General features: G+C 42.8%; 1 protein-coding gene across 6 annotated transcripts in view; it reads left to right on the top strand.

Annotated features, from left to right (window-relative positions):
• syt7a (synaptotagmin VIIa) overlaps positions 1-16,771 on the top strand; it is a 93,854-nt gene extending 77,083 nt beyond the window's left edge. For 5 of the 6 annotated variants that reach the window (XM_084933582.1, XM_084933583.1, XM_084933584.1 and 2 more), the window contains 5 exons: positions 620-881; positions 2,439-2,608; positions 2,950-3,064; positions 3,749-3,948; positions 4,810-16,771. In XM_084933582.1, coding sequence (XP_084789708.1) covers positions 620-881; positions 2,439-2,608; positions 2,950-3,064; positions 3,749-3,948; positions 4,810-4,914 — 852 coding nt within the window. In that variant the 3' untranslated portion in view covers positions 4,915-16,771. The remainder of the gene's footprint in view (positions 1-619; positions 882-2,438; positions 2,609-2,949; positions 3,065-3,748; positions 3,949-4,809) is intronic. The other variant, XR_014800669.1, reaches the window with a different exon arrangement.
• The last annotated feature ends 399 nt before the right edge of the window (positions 16,772-17,170 follow it).

Below are 17,170 nucleotides of genomic sequence, written 5' to 3'. Positions count from 1 at the left end.
TTGTTCCAATTTATGTTATTGTTAGAAAGCGAGTGGGAACGGGAGAGGAAAAAATAAAGGACAGAGGCAGAAGGTGGAGCTGCAGGGGGAAAAGAAATGATTGTAAAGACAGCTGCAAGTGCAGAATGCCAACCTTGAGCTTTGCTTTCCTGCCTGTTCTCTCCAAGCCTCTCACACAATGCTCCCTCTCTCCTCCTCTTTCTGTTTGTCTCCCGCTCTCTGCTCCCCTCTCTCCGGCCGTTGCTTCCATCAGATAGTGGCCTTTTAGTGCACAGCAATGATAAAGCAGTCAGAGTGGCTGTGAGAGAGAATGGGTGGTCTAAAGCTCCCCTATCTCCAATCTGAGCACCTCCTGCCTCTTAAGAACATTAGTAAGGAAATTAAGCTCTCTCAGTCTTCTTAATGTCAGAACAATCCCTGCCTTTGAGCAGCTGCTTTAGCACACCGTGATAGAAACGCAGCCCTAAAATCTCCTCCCCTCACAGCTTCTCTCTGTCAAGGTCTGTGTGTGTGTGACACCAGATCTGTGCCCTTGGATTGAGAGTTTCATGTGAGTGGCTGCTGCTGCTGCTGAATATCTGAGCATTATAATTATTTGTCTGCTTTTGTTGCCCTGCAGCTGTCCCCAGGTTCGGAGGATGATGAAGGGCCCATCAGTGAAAAGCTGGGTCGGATCCAGTTCAGCATAGGCTACAGTTTCCAGAACACGACCCTCACTGTCAAAGTTCTCAGGGGCCAGGACCTCCCAGCCAAGGACTTCTCTGGCACCTCCGACCCCTTTGTTAAAATCTACCTACTGCCTGACAAAAAGCACAAGCTGGAGACCAAGGTCAAGAGGAAGAACCTCAACCCCCACTGGAACGAAACCTTCCTGTTTGAGGGTCTGTGTTTACATACTGGATTGTTCTCACTAAATATTTTCCATCACGTTTTCCAAATATGCTGCCATCTGTGGTTTGATTGGGACACCATTGCTTTCAGTTTGATAGCCTGAAACAACAGAAAAAACTATAAATCTGTCATGTACAATAACCAAAAGTATTAACACTTTTAATTGCGTGTTTATGTAAAATCATGTTGCTCATTTGTAAGAAGCTGAGTCAGATAACAAACAAAAGCTAATCAAATATAACCGTCATGGTCCTGGGTCTGTGACCCAGTGTTTATGTGTTTTTGGTTTAATTAATATTCTTTGATTTAGTTTTATTCATGGTTCAGTTTTCATTGCTCTTCCTAGTCTAGTCATTTATATTTCTAGTTCTTAGGTTCTTGTTCATTTAATCTGTCCTCTTGAGAATAACACCCTCAAAAAATGGATAAAACAAACCAGAGCAAACAAGTTGGAACATGAAGTACGAGTCTGTATACACACTGGGGAGTGACTCCTCAATAGGACACAACTGGGGACTGACCACAGCTGAAAAAGATGGTAAAGTATAACTAGCTTTCAAATTAAAACGGGAAATATTCAAAAGATGCAAAAAGCTAAATGAGATGTAATAAGGGGGACAAAGGCACTAAAACATAGAAAGATTTGCAAGGCAAGACGGCGAAACATTGAGGTTGCTATAAACTCTGGGAGGAAAAGATAAAATCCAAACAGAAATTAAACCTAATCAACACAACAAACCAATGCTCAAAAACATCACAACAACCTGGGACCATGACATTTGAGGGGGATGAATTCTATAATTAGGGCTTTGGATAGCTGTAAACCAATTTAAATCAATAACTGAACATTTAGGGAGATTTGGTCATTTGCTTTCTTGCTGAGAATAATGCTAGAAGATTGAGACCACTTAATACTTACGCAGCCAGGAGCTGCTTCGCTTTGCATAAAGACCGAAAACAGGCACGAAGAGATAAATTCAAAAGCTCCATTTTAAAATGTAAAACTATTGCTTCAAGAATATGTATCTTTTTTAAATAGTCACGGCAAAGGATTCAGATTGCGCAGTGCGATTACCGAGCTGTGACAAAGAGCTGTCTCTCAACACAAAAAGAGCATTGTGGGAGATGTGTGAAAACACATAACGTGTGAAACTGCAACAACATTTTTTTGCACTGATAAAAGCTCCAGCTTAAGAAACTGCGGAAATCATTCTGATTCGAATAATAACAAATGCTCTTGAACACTGCAGAGGTTTCGTAGCAGTCGCGCAGATGGCAGTGAAGTGTCTCATTCCTGTATGATTTGAATTGCTTGTGAAATGGTAAAACAGCCAAAAATAATGTTCAGAACCTTTTCCAAAATCAGAACAATGGCCTGTGCTCTTGGAAAAATGAATGAGTTGGGTGTTTTTTATTTACTGGAGCCTAATATTACTTCTCAGCCAAAACCATCCCTCTTTGCACTGCTGCAGATTACACTGGCCTTCTTCCCTCTCTGTGGTTTAGCCCTCACCCTTCAGCGTTTTCTGTTTCTGTCTCTGTTTTAGGCTTCCCTTATGAGAAGGTGAGAGAGCGCACTCTCTACCTTCAGGTGTTGGACTATGACCGTTTCAGCAGGAATGACCCCATTGGAGAGGTGTCAGTCCCCCTTAATAAGGTGGAACTGGGCCAGTTAAAGACCTTCTGGAAGGAGCTGAAGCCCTGCAGTGATGGCAGTGTAAGAAAGGGAGGGGTGACCGCGGGGTCGAGCCGCGACGTGCGGTTTTATTAAAACACGTGTGACAAATTTGTTGACAGTTTTCAGCATGTGAGCTGGATTGACATATTTTTATTTTTGGGGGGTGAGCCACGTGCTCGCCCATGCCTGCCTGGGTGCTGGATGGTCTGTGTTTGGCACAAGGAGGTTAGAGCAGAAAGGGCAGTGATATAAGATTACACAACAAGCTAGTGAGTAGCCTGGAGTTTGATATTCCCTGATGAAATCTGATATTAGGCTGGGTGATTCATACTCCGCTGTGTTTGTTTGCGTGTGTGTGTGTGTGTGTGTGTGTTCCTCAGGGGAGACGAGGAGACCTGCTGGTGTCTCTCTGCTATAATCCCACCGCCAACACCATCACTGTGAACATCATCAAAGCACGCAATCTCAAAGCCATGGATATCGGGGGCACCTCAGGTATACACTCCTCTTTGTTTGTTTAGGCTCTCTTTCTCTAAGCATTTCTCAGCAGCTGGAAGTCCTTCCTGACTTTGGAAGCTCTGTGCTTCACACAAGGCTCTGTCTCTGTGTTCAAACACTCACTGACTCGTCTGCTAACAGGACGGTTGCTGGCCACCGTCGATAGCTACAGCAGCAAGGTGACATTACTTCAAGCGTCTCTCCATTGACCTCCCTCTTTCCTGTCCTCTCTTTCTGTATATCTATGAGGATCTTCAACCTCCTAGCCAAATCTGTGTCAGCTCAGTCTGGTTGCTGCTTGTTTTTAAAGTGTCCTGTCTCGCTGTGAAATGCTCTCTGTGGCATATTTCTTGTACAATTACAGCTTCCCGCAGTAGTAGGACTGGTGGCTGGTAGTACGACAGAATCCCACAATGCTCCAGAACTAGTAGTACAGATCCCAGGCCCTATTTCCATAAATACTTCCTCATTTGTATGTTTCCTCGCTCGGGGGATAAGTTGACCTTGAGCTCAAACGAGGTATCTGCTTCCCTGCTGCCTTTTCTGACTTTTAACAATTAGGAGGGTAATTGCAAACCTGACCCTAAAAAAAAAAAAGAATAAGAAAAAAAAAATCACCATCCATGTGCATCTTCATCGTCTCGCTCATGTAAACCACCGCACTCTGCTTCCACGCTGCAGATCCCTATGTGAAGGTGTGGCTGATGCACAAGGACAAGCGTGTAGAGAAGAAGAAGACGGTGGTGATGAAGCGCTGTCTCAACCCCGTCTTCAATGAGTCCTTCCCCTTTGACGTGCCTGCCCATGTGCTGAGGGAGACTACCATCATCATCACCGTCATGGATAAGGACAGACTCAGCCGCAACGATGTTATTGGCAAGGTAAGGTTTCACAGGTGCCGTCTGTTCAGGGCGTGCAAGCCTCCTTGTTGCAAAGTCTGAAACTGCAACTGATTTAAAGTACTTTCCGGGAACAAGCAGTCGCTACCGAGGTAGGTCAGCTTGTCATTGCAGTTTACCCTGTGACCACGGCAATGACAGAGAGCACACCAAGGAAGATAATACAGTAATTAATTAACGAATTATACACTCATACATTATTCACCAGCAGCGAGCAAAACAATCAATAAGGAGAAATCATCCAGGAGCATAATGAGCTTCAGGCTTTGATTATCTGGTGAGGATCGTGTCACCCTGCTGGCCGTTTTCCTCTTAACGGAAGAGCTTTTTAGCTAATAATTCACTCTCTGGGTAAACAGATGAGAAGACTGTTACCACTCTCATGTCTGTCCTTTGAAAATATAGCCACCAGATGGTTTAGTTTAGTTTAGCACACAGACTGAAAACTACGTGCCATTTTGATGTGGATTTATGTGCCAGACTAATTTCATAGCGGAGCTGAGAAAGTAACAGGTTCCAGGCAAAAAAAGGAAAATTTGCTAATTTAGGCAACAGCAAAATGCATTTTACCTTCATCAGTTATGCAGCCTGTGTGAAAGCTGAGACACTGTTCTTTCTTCATTTCATTAGTTTCCAACTCATTGCAGCTTTCCAGGCTCTCCTCGCATGTGGTGCATGTCAGACGTTGCATGCACAGAACGGCTCTCTTTGCAAAGGTGTTGTCATGACTGAGTGAAGCCATGAGAAACTTGAACCCAAAATGCATGTGAGAATGACAAAAAGCCATTACTTTAAGATTTATTCCCTCATCAAGCCTCTGCCTCTTTTCTTCCCCTCTCTCAGATCTACCTATCGTGGAAGAGTGGACCAGCGGAAGTGAAGCACTGGAAAGACATGCTCGCTCGGCCGCGCACTAATGTCGCCCAGTGGCACGCTCTCAAGGCCTGATCGCACTACCCAGCTTCCTTCATGGCCCCTTTCCGTCTCCTATCCCTCCCTCCTCCTCCTCCTTCTCTCTCTCTCCTCTCTATCTCTCCCCTTCTCCCACTCCTGTCCTTATGCACAAGACTGACTTGCTGCCAGGCTGCGAAACACGGGTACAATTAGCCATCTGCTCTCTTAAACCTTTAAAGTCCTTTTCTCTTTTCTTTCAAGGATCTCAAATTTTTTCTCCCCGACCCGTCTCTTGTGTTCCCTCCTCTCATACAGCCCCATCTCAGTTTCCGTGTCTCACCCCTTTGCCAATGGTTCCCCTGTTTCTGACTGTCTGTATGTCCGTCTGTCCGTCCTTATGCACTTTGCCTGTGGAGGTCTGATAATCAATTCCTTTGCCGATCCCTTAGTTTTGAACTGCACTGCAGCCCCTGACCCATACAAGGTGCCAGTCCCGTGGGATCACAGAGAATCGTCAGTAATGATCTAATCTCATATAATCCTGTTGTATGAATATTCCAGGTATACAATACTATACAGTATGTACTGTATGTACATATACATATGAATATATTAGGTGTATAGATTGGCAGAACTCCCCTATACACACGACTAGTATACAGTATATTACTCATAGGTCGCCTGCTGTTTCCCATCTCTTCCGTCTCTTCATTTGCCGCCTCATCCTTGTCATCTGTCTCAAGAGTACTATATTCCCCCTCCTTTTCAGTCCTTCCTCCTTTTTACTCAAGTGGTTTAATGTTCAGCTGAAGTTGTTGAAAGCAATCAATATATGGTGTGTAATGAAACCAGCTGAGCTCAAGATGGAATTGTTGATACCGCTGTCTCTTCTCTCCTCTTTTTTCTTCCCTATGTCCCTTTTTTCTCTCTTCTTTTCCCCCTTTATTGTTCCCAATTTCTCTTCCCCTGGCACAATATTAGCGAATTCCTCCCCCACTCCCCCTTTCTGGACGTCCCTCCCCCTCTTCCTCCTTGTCGTCTGTGTGCTGTGGGTGCTGTGTTGTAGCTCCGACAAAAATAGAGATTAAAAATTTAAAAAATAAACTGAACTTTCCGAAGCTGGGAAAGCAGGGACACGATGAACTTGTGAAACGGAGCGCTCCTGATGTTTTCCAGACAAAAAAGCCCCGACACGGAGAGAGAGAAAAAAGAAGATGAAAACACAAACAAGCAAACAGATCCTTCCTCCCCCTCAAGATACTATGATGTCATTTTTCACAGCATCACCAACTGAGGAAACGAGTTTAAAATCTTCTTCCAACGTTAAGATGAGAGCAGAGGCAAGAGGCCACGTTTGTGCAGTTTACGCACGTGCACGTGGGTTTGCGTGTGCACACTTCCGTCTGTTTAATGATGCTATGAATTCTTTGTGCTGCCCCGTGCTCATGTTTTGCGCTGACGGGGGTGACGATCTCCGTCCGTTTTGACTGTGCGCTGTGCTGCGGTGATGTGTGCCTGTTGGTGTGCGTTTGTTTTCACAGGAGCTGTTCTGTAGAAATCTTCTCTTTTCTCTTTCTCATGTTGCGCTCTTCTTGCTCTTCTTACTGCCATTGTTTCCCCATCTTCTACTGCCCTGCCTTCTGAACGAGGGCACGGGGAAGTTCTATCTGCACTTTTTAGAAATGTAATAACAATAATAATGATGATGATGATTATAGTGATGGTGAAAAATTAAGGGAGGAGTGTCTGAAAGGGCGAGCAGAAGTTGGGGAGAGGTGACGTCTTCTCTGTGATTTCAGGGCTTGGAGATCTAGGTCATAGAGGATGCAGGGCTCTCATCCTCCTCTTTTTATTCTTTTTTCTCGATGTACGTGCATGCACACGTGCGTGTGTGTGTGTCAGCTACCACACTCCTGGTGGCAGACTGCTGGTGTCTGAAATGTCAGGCCGGGATGGAGATATCAGGCTTGTCTTCTTGTCACGTGGAAGCCGGCCAGCACAGCAGTGCTATTTCACAAAGCGTCGATCAACAACAAGAGCGTGATCAGAGCTCTAACCAACAGTCTGTCCTGTATTCCTCGCCTCAAAATGCTGAACAATTGTTAAGCATCTAAAACAGTAATTTCGATGTGCATTTTTCCAGTTTCCACACTGGAAGAAAAATAATAAAACAATAAAACATTCTTTGGGTTTTTGTTGCACTTCAAAGGAAAAATGAGCAAGCGTGTATCGCAGACAATAGGTGTGATATTAGACAATGGCCTGATCTGCCACCGCGAGATACCGTAGAAGCAGATTAAACATTATCTCTTCACTGAGTGCTAGAGAGGACCATAGAGTGTACCGTTGCCCTCTTTGCCCGGCACATTCAACACAGCTCGATATTTCTGTAACGTAAATAAAACTGTCATAAAGCAGCAGCAACTGGAAAAGCTGTCAACTATTAAGAGCTACTTAAAAAGAAATCTGCTTTCTTAGTGTGCTCTTTACTACAGCCTGCCTGTGTGGGGTTTTTTTTTTGCATTCATGAAGTCTTGACAAGCGAATCACGTCACCTGTTCCTTTCTTTTCTTCCAGCGGCTTAATTTTCTAAATGAAAATCCTCATTTCAGGAAACTCTCAAGTTAAACAGACTTAGCAAGTAAATATAATCAGTTTGTTTCTTCGCTGAAACGTAACCATTTTCGTAATGCAGCGTGAGTAGTTTTGAACTAACTCGGCCTCATCAAAAAAGCTGTGGCCCCTGCAGTGGATTTTATTTCCTCGCATCATGCAACAATTTGACAGTATCTTGCATTTCGGTGTTTATTTTCAGTTATGCCAACCAGTTCAACACTTGACAGACAGTATGAATTTGCAGTTGTGTAAGCGTGCGTTACTCCTTGTCCAGTAGCTCTCTAAGCTGGTCTTGGGCAGCGCACGGTGTGCTCAGTGTGTTCTGGGTAGTGTGGTTTGTGTGAGCCTGGCTGCCGCGATGCGCTGATCCAGTCCAGCAACCTTCAGAACAATTGGCCAGCCATGGAACAGGGCCCACTGTTTTGACAGCCACTGCCTGCAGTGTCACAGCACATTACACTCCCATTAGGTGGTCAGAAAGGAGAAATATCTGCCTCCTTGGACCTGGGGGACTCACGATTTGCAGAGGTATCACTTGCTAAGAATAAAAGAAAACGTGGCAGACTCTCATTAGTTACCATGTTTGTGATGGACAGGGATAGAGCTCGTCGGCGAAAAAATGGAAATCAGTGGGTGTTCGCTGCTAAAGCTGTGAAAAGCACACGTGCAGGCAATGAGTCAACACAGTACCTCTGCTATTTCCTTTTGCCAAGATTCCTCGTTGCTCGAAAAGTGATAAATTGCTATGCTACAGGGGCTTACAAAGCTTAGTCATTAGTGACCCTGTAAACTTGGGGATACGGCTTTATTTATAGAAACATGAGGCACCGTGTAATGCCTCTGATCCTGACAGGTAGGACTGGAAGCTGAAAGGATACAGGGTCAAGCTTTTAAAACTTACAGCTTTTGAATACAGATTATTTCTTACATGGAAATTCAGCGTGTGACATTTTCTCTTTTCCTCAATTGGTGGGCCAGCAGATAATTAGCCAGAGACACTTTAATACTTTCTTTGAGCACGTGTTAGCGAGCGAACCGGAGACGTGAAAAGCTCAACATGCAGTTTAGTCATTTTGGCTTTACTTTCTCGTTTGTTTGTACTCCCACAGACCACACTGGTACATCGGCGAAAATTAAAAGAACCACAAAACAACAATTTTCCCCATTTAAATCTCTGCTTTTGCTTTTAAGTGGTAACAAAGTGAGCTTTCATCATATCGCAAAGCTGTTAAAAGAAAGAAATGTTTCAGTACAAAATCTTTCATTTTGATGTGTTAGATGAGTTATGCATAAACAGTTATACTTTTTTTTTTTTAAAGCAATCCCCAAATGAGAAACTCATAATGTGTTATGTCTCACAGTGAGTTAATTTGAGTGAGGTTTTAAGTTAGTAAGAGGAAAAACATTAAAAACAGCTTCAAGAGCCAGTCAGTTCAAAATCATGTTTACAAGCCATTCTCATAAAGTTGGAACAAGTCACAACGTACCGAGCTGATAAAACACCGTTAAGTGTATTTGTTTAGCTGCTGAAGAGGGTCTCAGCTCCCAAGCAGAGCATTCTGTTTAAACCAAGAGCTTGATACTTGCAAATGTTAAATATGCAAAGAATTAGACATCTATTATCTTCATTTGTTTCGGTTAAAACAGAGTACATATGCTGGTAGTCAGAAAAAAAAAAAGTCCATAAAGTTAATCATTGCTTCTACATGTGACAAGGAAAACAAAATCCAGGTGTGACTGCAATATTGGGTGTGCACAGCAGTATCCCAACTATCCAGGAAGTTGCTCACTCCATTAAAATAACCAGGAGTCCTGAACATTATGTTGTCTTTGCCAGCAGTCAAACAGCAGCACTATTAAAATGGATGCTGCGCTCAGAGCCAAACAGTATAAAGGAGAAAGCAATTTCCAAATCCTAGTTTTATTATATTGCCACCTGTCTCACATCTCTAAACTTATTGCCTTTTGTTGGCACCAACACCATCGGCAATGACCTTCAACAATCCTAAGCTCATGAATGCAGCATGGCAGCGGTGCAGATGCTCCCAGTCGAGATTCTTTCCTTTCTTTTTTTTGGACCAACTTCTCTCTCTGTTCCCGCTCTCCTTGTGTTCGGGCTCGGCTCCGTCTTTCATCATCTCTTCATTCCCTGGCGGAGCTGGCGGGTAGGTGCAGGTGTAGATAATTAGTGTTTGATTACAAAGCTTCAATTCAAGATAACTGACACAACCATCACTGACTCCAAGTTTCCCAGAGAATAAAGGCTCTTCGAGGGGATTTTTGTAGTTTGTAAATTTTTCTTTCTCTCCGTTTTAGTTAAAGTCTCATTAACTGTTGGAAGGATGTTCTTGGATTTTTGTGCAGGCGTTCATGTTGCCCTCAGGATGAACTGGAACCTTTTTAGGTTCTTCTCTTTTTTCTCTGGTATTATGATTCAGTCAAAACCTCTTTTGGTTTATGCCCGAATACCTACAAAACCGAACACCAGCTGTGATTATGCTTATTTAATATTAATTGGTAAATTCTGGCATGATAACTAAACTGCTCATTACTCATTACTAAACTCCCATTTAACAGATATTCAGTGGCTCACTTAAGAGTAAGCAGTAAATTTAAATTTTGCCATGCCTGTATCACATCATTATGCTGGCATGCTGATGCCAGCCTTTATTGTCAAGGTAGAGTACATGGGGAAAGTCTTGAGCCGCCCCTCATTTCTTTATATTTTGCTTACTGTCAGCTTGCAGGTTTTTGTAAAGTGGTCTTGAGTAATAGTTCTCCAGGCTTTCTGAAGGTCTTACTATGATTTTCTCTTGACATTGACTACATTTTCAACCATTTTCAGTCCAGTTCGTAACCCTTTTGAAAGGAATGTTTTTTTTGTTTGTTTATTTGTTAATTCACTCATCACTGACCTATGAGTCATTCAAACATAACAAGGCACCTAACTCAAAGGATGAATCAGTGTTGTGTCTACACAGACAACTTAGCAAAGAATCAATTTTTAATTGCATCTTTAGGCAGTTTGTTACTTGCAAAAACACATCAATTTACAATTTCTTTAGTTGAATTTAAAAGTGGGAAAGAGGACACAGTTTGACAGGAATAAAATAGCATTCTTGTATCAACAAGGTGATTCCCAAAGAGCTATAAGACATAAACTTAGTATCTCAGAATGGTGTGCTGTGTGTTCTTACACAGTGTCAAGGTGCCACAAGAAGAAGTGGCAGGCCTAAAAAACTATCTGCAGCAGGATCTGTATTTCCATCTACTGCTCACTGAAGCCTCATCAGAAATAGTCTGACAAGGAAACCAATCTGAAGGAAGGAAAACTGAAAAAACGGCTGAAGAATGAAAAATAACAAAAGAACTGGACTGAAAATCAGTGGCAAAAGGTCTTATGGATTGCTGAATTCAAATTTGAAAGGTTATCATCAGAAGTGGTCAGGAGAGAGGTACAAGAGTGAGTCTCTACAAATATTCTGTAAAACACAGTGGAGGCTCTGTCATGGTTTGGGGCTGCATTCCAGCCAGTGGTGTTGGGGATCTTTTCAAAACTGATGGAATTATGAACGCAGAAAAATACTGTAAGATTTTGATCCACCATCTGGAAAAGATCTGATTGGCAACGGCTTCGTTTTTCACCATGACAATGATCCCAAACACACTGTCAATGCAATAATAGCAAAGCTGGATACAAAAACACACAATGGGTCATTATTGGTTATGGAGCTCAACGTTTTTGAAGCAGGGTGGGATCGTCTTGACAGAGATTCAAACAAAAGGCAGCCAACATCCAAAGAAGAGCTTTGAATGTCCTTCAAGAAGCCTGGAGAACTATTCCTGAAGAGTACTTAAAGAAATTATAGGAAAGCTTGCTTAGTAGGGTCCAGACTGTGTTGAAGAATAAAGGTGGTCATAACTGTAATACCTGTTTTTGCCTTATATACTATATTTCTGTATGTTTGCATGTTTCAGTAGATTGAATCTCTAGATAGATTTTTCGAACACAATATAAAGAAATGACTGGTGGCTTAAGACTTTGCACCATATCTTTTAGGTTTTAGAGAACAGACCGGGATCCTCATTAGGAATCCTCATAGTGCTGACTACTGCAGATTCTAAATTTGGCTGTAGAGTCAGGATTATACTCGCTCGCAAACATAGCCATGAATAGCTGAGGACATCATGGATGACTGGTTTCCATCTCTTCGTGGTTCCCTTTTAGTTTGGTGCCTGTGCCCATCCTAGACTTTATATATCTATCTACTGTGTCCTCACCTAATTGTTGTGGAGTCCACATTTTGCTACAGAAACATTAGCATTTTGGGCCATGTTGGTTTTTGTAGACAGAAGTGATCGTACGTGGAAGACAGCATGAAATGCAAAGATCTGAGCTGAGGCTATCAAGCCTGGTTAGCAGGATGCATACACTCACTGACCAAAACTGAAACCGAAACACCTTGAACAACAAGCCATATTATTTCTCTGATAATTCCACAGAAATGCTCCTGAGGTGGAGTTCAGTGACTCAAATTAGTTGAGATGAGCTCCCAGCTGCAGGGACACCTGTTAACCACAACAGCCATGCCCATCATCTTAAGCCTTAATAAACTCCAAATAGGTGAGTTTTTAAAAAAGACCCCCAGTGCAGTAGTTATGAAGGGGAAAGTTAGCTTTAGCAACCAAAAGCATTTTTGTACCAATCATAGACTCATTCAGGTCCAGAGGTTGCTGCACGGCTCAGTCACATCCATTCGCTCACAACAAACGTTGGCAGGCCTGTGGACACCCACATTTAGCCTCACGTCCCCAATTTAATGACTCTCTCGGACCCTCTCGCACTTGCTGATGCGGAAACTAGAACACTGCCACGAGTCCTGTTATCAGCTTGGCGTTGTGAAGCATATGAGTCATTCCTGGACTCCTATCTTTGAGATGTTTATTCTTGGTTGTGCATCCCCAAATTTATCATTGTCACCAGCAGCCTTCCCTCCTCTGTTTACTTTCTAAATAACTTAAAGCTTTATTGGCTGAAAGGGTCACATCTGTTTGCCAAAGGATTAGTAAGATATTCTTCTGAGCCTGATGATATTGTTTGTCCTTGTCATACTCTCCTGCACCATTTCTTATTCTTAAGCAGTTTTCCTTGATGGATATGGCTTTCTTCAGATGAGCATCATTGAGTCACTCTATTGGAAAGGTGCCTGCTTTGCAGTAGTTTTTACGATATTAGATTAAGGGTAGAGTTATTTTACGTCTTAGAGGACTTTAAATGTGTATGCACGGATTAAAATCAGGCAGTCGTCGTCATAATCTCATTCTAGGGAATCTGCAGTTGACGTTTTATTTTTCTGACTCATGTTCTGACAGCTGAGTAAGCCCCGAACCCCTCCGGGTCACCTTTGTCATTCGTCCAGTCATTTTCTGTGTGCGTCGCCCTGTACAGACAGACCTCGCTTCCCCTAACTCGCCCTTTCGATTGTTTTAAGCATCTGGTGAAAACCAATGTGACTTCTCCCAATCAGGGTTTAAGTAAGCATTATTTGAATAGTAACAAATGGATATGAAAAACAATAATGAGTAATAATATCTTTTATTTCTTTCTGTTCACATTTGACTGTTGGTCAGTGTGTATGTATGTGTGTGCTTGGTGTTCTTGTGTTGGGGTTTATTTCTTTCCGAAACCGTGAGAAGAAAAAGCTTTCTGTTTTTGAAAAACTTCATGTAAATATTGTTGGTGAAAAATTAACATTTGTTGTACGCTGAGTTTTCATTTGTCACTCGAAATGATGACGAAAACAACGATATTCATGAATAACAGTGGTGATGTTGACGATACTGAAGCTGATTATACCTGCCCTTCTTGAACAAGGGCTTTTGATGTCTGCTGTATTTTTGTTGGAGGTGTCGTGTGGTCAGGGCAAGAGAAACAAAGGGAAGGAGTGATACCCAACACATCCCGGATCCGCCGTAGCAACACTGCCACATACCCTTTACCCTCCCCCACACCTCCAGGAAATTGTGCGATATGTGGCGCTAATCGTAGCCTGTGTTTCTCATGCCATAAAGCTTTGTTGCGTTTGTGTTGCAAACACCAAAACCAGCAGCGCCCTGCTTTTCAAGCGAGCTGCACGCCTCCCCGTGGAGCCACTCTGTCCTGGTTTGCTTGGCATCGCATCTCACCCTGTCTGCTCACAGGCTTGGGGATTTACTGTAATGCCATTGTGTTAGGCAGGATTGGCCCTGTTCTGACACCGATGATGCCTTCTTCATTGAATTTGCAGACATTATTTTCCCTGTTGGAGGCCATGCATGGGGATGGGCATGTATGAGGACAGAGTGTATTCCTAGTAGAAGGACATAAACCATCCATCTGACCCCGTAAAGACAATTTTCATGCTTGTGAGTCAGCCTCTTATTCGGGGGTTAGACTCATGGTTAAGCACAAGTGACTGACATGAACTTGCCACATTATAGGCCCATCTTGTGCTTTTCCTTTTCTTTCTTTCTTTCTTTTTTTTTTTTTTTAAAGAATTCACAGTCTTGAGGAAGAAATAAGAAATAACCTATATAGGCTATAAATGTTTGCCATATGGCAATAATTATTTTTAATCATTAAAAAAAAAACAATTTAAAAAATAGGACAGACTTTTTTCCAAATGTCCAAAATGTGCCCTGTGCCTTCTTGACAGACATATTCAGCCCACTGCTTTATCAAATAAATACATAAATAACTGCACAGGGCTGTAGTCCAGTTATTTTCACTGCAGGTGTCAGTACACCCACTTCCCTATTTTTCATATGTCATTGCCTTATGTATCTGGCTGGGCCTGTCGACAGTGCTGAGATGGAGCTTATCAGTTTCACTTTTAGGACCGTCTCTGCCAACAGACATGATATGGTACAGCAGATACTCCCAGCAGCCTTCTGCAGGAAGGACAGTGGATACAGTCTTGCCTTCATTTGTAACACCATCCTGTAGAGGGAGTCCCACAGGGTCAGAAAGTCCACAGACACACTAAAAATAAAATTCCCCTAAACCCAGATCCGTCAGAGCGCGCGTCTCTTACTTTCCTCGCTGGTTGTAAATAGACTTGATGCAATTAGAGCAGCCTCTAACTCCTGCCATAATGTGGACATTTTTAATCAGGTAGGTAATAAGCAATACACTTAACCGATCTAATGCCATACTCCGAAATGTTACTGACAAAGTGTGATGGTGACTTCTTTGCGTTGAGGGATGTCGAGGGTAACACTCCTGTTTCTTCACCTCCTTTTCTCGACTCGCCGTGGCCCAACTCTTCAACAAAGAGTGCTCTAACTTAAAACACACAGTTGTGATGTGTACAATCTAATTTAATGTATTTATTTATGTATTTTTGCCAACTTTGTAAAGTGTATAAATATCTATAAATATATGAAAAATGACAGTACTGTATAGATTTTAGCTGCCTGGTAAGGTTAATAGTATATACTTGGTAGACTAAAAGAAAAAGCGTAGAGCTGTTCAAAAGCCAGTTATTGAGAAAAATGCTTTCTGTAAAACCCAGTGCCACTGGCTCTTTTTATATTCTAAGTTTCGTTTCTGGTTTATTTTTTTATTCTAGCCAGTCGGATCCAAAGTGTGTGTTCTTCTTTCCGTTTGTTTGTTAATCGGTTATTTTGTTGTTTCATTTCTTTTCTTGACAAAGACACAGCGAGGTTCTGGCAGCCAGGAGAGTGCGGTGGAACGCAGACTGGGACCCTGTGCAGTAGTGTGTATGTGTGTGCGTGTATGTTAGGTGTGTGTCCGTCCATGGTAGTGCTAGTGCTCTCTGTGCAGTGCCTCCCTCCTCTCTCTGATGTAGTTTGTCATGTGATGCAGTGTGCATTAAGGTGCAGGATGACTGTGTTTTCTGAAGCTGGCAGCTGCCCCGTCTCTTCCACCCCCACCCCCTCCACCAATGTGTGTCTCCTCCTCATGTCCACTCTTGTTGTTTTTTTCCCACCGCGCTTCGTTTCAGTCGTCCGCCAAGTATAGATTTCCATTCTCGCTGCTCAATTGTTAATTTGCTCTCCCATTCAGCTGGTAATGTGCACACCACCGGAGTCTAATTTCACAGTAATCCGTGCTTCCCGATCTATCTGTGATCCTTTGACCATTAGCATCTCTCATTCATCACCCTCCACATTTCTGAAGAACACCTTGTTTTTCTACAGAGCTCTGTGGACCAGAGAATGATTTAGCACAAAAAAGAGGGCATGCTTATACCTCACCCCAAATCTCTTACCCCCAATCATACTTCTTTTTCTTTACCCTCCTGATGCAAAGTGTGAGGAGATGGGCAGCTGTCAGCTCAGCATGCAGAATCACAAAGCAGCCATATTCAAAGTCAAGCACAGACTTAAATCTATGTTTTGGTGGCTTCACTGCTGCCCGTTTGTAGCAAGAGCAGGAGAATAGCCTTAAAGATTGGACCAACTGCACGAAAAAGTAGTGGGATATGTGCATTCGTAGTGGACTATTATTACCTCCCCTTTCCCACACCAGATTTATTACTCAGTATTCCAATGTGTTGCTTGGTTGCTCTGTACATATCTGTGTAGTACTTCTGTTGATGTCCCTGTGTTAGTATAGTAATGGGTTCTTACTGGGCGGCCTCCGCAGACGTCCTCTCTCTCCTGCCCTTGTCTCATTTTCTCAGAAACTTCAAAACATTCCATCTGAATCTGTAGTGAACAACAATTTAAAGCTGATTAGATTCCACATATACTCGGAGTAAAACAGCAGGAGGACTGAACCACAGACGTTTCCGCGGCGAGCCATGATAATAACCAAGACGCCTTGCTTCACGTCCCTCTGAGAACTACACACCCACAGCTTGCAGCACACTCAGCGTAAACGACCTTCACATGCCCCTTTGCTCCTTCTAATCCACCTCCACGCTGACCTCACCCAGTTTTTAGAGGTCAATGGGTCGTCTGTGTTTGTGAGGAGCCTCTGACCTCCTGAGGGTGGAGTAGAGGAGAAGGTGGGAGAGCCCTGGGAGGCAGCAGAAAGGCGTGTGCACGTGGTCACATCCTGGGTCAGGGGGGAAGGAAGCCAGGGCGTCTCGAGGTCAAGCCCAGTAGCACTTTGGTTTTGCGTTCCATGTTTTTTTAGCCTCTCCTGTTTTTTGGCCGAGCGGACTGTGATCTTACTGGTTGATTTTCTTGTTCTCCTCCACCCATCAGTGTTATAAAGTGTGTTGGGTGGATGGAGCCTTGGAGCTGAGCTCTGATTTTGTTCCATATTAAAGAATCATTTTTACTACACCTGTGTCCAGAGATTCATTGTCGTCTTTATTGCCTTTCATTTTACAAGGTACTTCCAGGAGTTGAGATGCTGCTGTAGCTGATCACTTAACCTGCAAGAACTTTTGAGTTTCTGTTCATTCAGAATGTGAAATCTCAGCAACTCTTAAATAGATTGATTGACTTAAATAGATATTCATGGTTCACAGAGGACGTGTCCTACAGAGCTGCATGAACTCGTTCACCTATTTGTCTTAAAGTGAAATGGAATACTTGAAATTTGTTACGAAATTGAGAAATAACTTCAACAAGAGCTCTGGAACTTTATTTTTTGCATCATTATTTTATACAACATTTAATTTGTTGAAAATACAAGTGTTGTGCAAAAGTCTTGATCCACCCATAATTTCTTTATATT

Source organism: Perissodus microlepis, chromosome 7 (assembly GCF_051167445.1).
Source record: "Perissodus microlepis isolate ML-2025 ecotype Zambia chromosome 7, ASM5116744v1, whole genome shotgun sequence".
Taxonomy (NCBI): domain Eukaryota; kingdom Metazoa; phylum Chordata; class Actinopteri; order Cichliformes; family Cichlidae; genus Perissodus; species Perissodus microlepis.
This window is presented reverse-complemented; position numbering and strand designations above follow the sequence as displayed.